General features: G+C 37.9%; 1 protein-coding gene across 1 annotated transcript in view; it reads left to right on the top strand.

The window, feature by feature from the left end:
- Window positions 1-3,091, top strand: part of LOC107699473 (spermatogenesis-associated protein 6-like) — an 11,635-nt gene that overhangs the window by 7,712 nt on the left and 832 nt on the right. Inside the window, exons 11-12 of the mRNA XM_016500727.1 lie at window positions 1,925-2,036; window positions 2,952-3,046. Coding sequence (XP_016356213.1) covers window positions 1,925-2,036; window positions 2,952-3,046 — 207 coding nt within the window. The remainder of the gene's footprint in view (window positions 1-1,924; window positions 2,037-2,951; window positions 3,047-3,091) is intronic.

Raw genomic sequence — 3,091 nt, 5'->3', positions numbered from 1 at the left:
TCTTCCATGAGAGAACGGTACATTTAACACAACTTATTCTGCATTTACACTGTTTGCTGCAAAGCAATTTAACGCAGACTGCCTTTGTTCTTGTCATCCTGTTCGATTTTGTCATTGGCATCCTATACTGCATTTACTCTGTTTGCTGCAAAGCGATTTAACACAGACAGTCTTTGCTCTTCTCATACTGTTCAATTTTGTCATTGGATTGATTTGTTTTTTCATTAGGGCCAACATTCAGAAGCATTATACTTACTTATCCTTCCATATGTTTATTATATGTCATGCTTGTGCCAAAATCCATATTTTATGCATTTTTGCATTTTTCTCGAACCTATAAAGGTGCAGTGAGCGAAACTAGTGCTACCCCTTCGCCCTTTTCCTGTGAATTTCCAATTACGTGGTATTGACTAAATGTGCGGCTCATAAAAACAAAGCCCAGTAAACAGAGCGTCCATTCCACAAATCTATATTGTGATCACACACAACAGACAAGATGAATTTACTGCCTCACCTTCAAATGACAGAATCTGATGTTTGGTCATGTTTGTTCGTTACTTATGAGAAGGGGGAAAAGCTGCTGAGAAAACAAGGGGAAATGCTATTGATTGGGTTTCAGTGAGATCTAATGCGTTTGACCCGACGCACAGTTTAATAAATTCCGAGAGACCCTTGTCATTGATCTGTACATCGGCTGCGAAACCGGCAGATGTTTGTTTGTTTGCTAGTCTCTCTACCACCAGCACCTTTTCCACACGAGCATGAGCAAACATTTAAAATCAATAGACAATCTAAGTCTTGAGAGTAAATTGTGGGAAATGTGTGATACTATTGTCAATGGAAAGCATGACCGGAGTCACAGGCCCGGAGATTAAGGCTCGCTCCACAGATTCACACAATGACAGATCAGGCACGTCTTTTTGAGCTGCTGATGGGGGGGAGTGAAAGAAATGATGGTTTCAAAAGTTCAGGCTGGCCCTCTCTGGCCTTCTTGTATGGTAATTAGAAAGACCATCTTATGGCCCACCTGCGTTACGGCCATTAAAGATAAAGAACCACAGTGATGCATGACCTTTCATACAGATCTGCTGGTCTTTTTACCTCTATATTGCTTTTCATAAAAATTCTAATGAATTCTCTTCTTCTATCTTTTTAACAAGCTCAGTGAGTTAATATATTGCTAGTTTATTCACGCACAGGTTTTGATATTGTAAACCCAAGGACAAGGCTCAAATGTTTGGGTAATTCCTCATCTGAGCTTCTCTCTTGTGGCATATTTAGATGCATAAAAAGAAAATATCAGCATTTGCTACGGGGCTGGAGATAAATGTCTCTGTACGTATATTTGTGATTTAACTTCATGATTTAACTGGTCTGAATTTTTTTCAAGTCGTATTTCCCAAGATGACAGAGCTCCAATGTAAGGGCGACAGCACAGACTAGTGGTTTGAGCTGGTATTGTTGGTATTTATTTCAGTATAGATTTTGGTTTCCCTTTCATTTTTTTCAACTTTTGTTGAATTTTTATTGTCAATTTTTATTCTTAAAGATTTTTTTCTCTCACATATATACAATAAGCAATACATGAAACATAATCAGAAAAATATAAATATTTTTCAATTATGTATATTTAAAATGATATATATATATATATATATATATATTTAATTATATATAAATAATATATAATTATTTAATTATATGAATTATTTAATATTAAATAATAATATATGTAATATATTAAAATGAAATATATGCATGTATACACTACCGGTCAGTTTGGGATCAGTAAGACTTGTAATGTTTTTTAGAAAAAAATGTAAAAAGAATAATACAGTAAATATTAGTTTTTAGCAAATTTGTCATTGCTCATATTTGAGTAAAGACTTTGATCCCTTTGATTTGTAGTTTCAGTCCTGTTGTTTTCCATTTCCTACAGGTTCCAGAGTTCATCCAGTCCCTCACAGTCAGAGGAGATCCACAAACGAGTGCAGAGAATCCTAGACATCCACGGACCCCGCTGCAAGCTTTCTTTTGTACGTCTAGCCTGAGATCGCAACTGCATGTAATGCTGTCATTCAATGCGCACATTAACCCATGCAGAAGCATTCTCCAAAACACTCGTTACGGCACATGTCAGTGTTTCAAACATCCTCCATTGATTCTGTCAGGCACTCTGTATTCTTCACATCCATTGTGTCAGGATGTGCCGCTACTGTCTTCCAGGAAGTGAACGAGGTAATCACCTTACGTGCTCATTCTTTCTGTTCGCTTGAGTCGTGGGCCGCTTAAATGCATCACCGCCCACACCGTGTTTCACTGGAACACCCTGACGTGAAAGAAAAGCGGAAGAGTTCTAATTACTCTAAAGCTTCCCCAAATCCTCCCTTAGAGGAAAAAAAGAGCGCATGTACACTGGGAGGGAGGTCTGCAGGCTGACGGCTGTTGTTACAGGCTCATCTTTTACAGACAGAAGAGAGAGGAGATGCCACAGTGACACAGTTGGGTGCCAAGCACTGCGTGGCCGAAGCCCAGCTCGAGAAGAGAAATGTGTAATCCACTCCAGAGTTAAAAAGAGAGAAGGACTGGGATTTATTTAAAAAAGTTTTAATCAAGCAGATTTGCTTTTATGAGAGTTTCACTCTTTATTGCATTAGCAGATTTTTGGAAAAAATTCATTAGTTTGGGATATTCGGCAGTGCGACATATCTTTGTGCTAATTTCACCATATTATAATTAAACATTGGTTTATTGCATTATTTAGTGATAATGATTTGAATATTTTCATGACTAAAGTGTGTGTGTGTGTGTGTGTGTGTTTGGGATATTCGGCAACGCTGCATATCTTTGTGCTAATTTCACCGTATTATAATTAAACATCGGCTTATTGCATTATTTAGTGATAATGATTTGAATATTTTAGTGACTAAAGTGTGTGTGTGTGTTGTCAGGATGAAGAGAGTGAGGAGGAGGAGGGGTTCAGACAGAGTTCACGTGTTTCCACCCACCGTGACTCAGTGATTGACAGCCGGCTGTCAAAGGACAGGTAAACATCGCCTCATTTCAAACCGTTTAGGATTTCTAGCCCAAG

Source organism: Sinocyclocheilus anshuiensis, unplaced genomic scaffold (assembly GCF_001515605.1).
Source record: "Sinocyclocheilus anshuiensis isolate Anshui unplaced genomic scaffold, SAMN03320099.WGS_v1.1 scaffold477, whole genome shotgun sequence".
Classification (NCBI taxonomy): Eukaryota; Metazoa; Chordata; class Actinopteri; order Cypriniformes; family Cyprinidae; genus Sinocyclocheilus; species Sinocyclocheilus anshuiensis.
The sequence above is the reverse complement of the archived record's forward strand: the minus strand, read 5'-3'. Positions and strand labels throughout refer to the sequence as shown.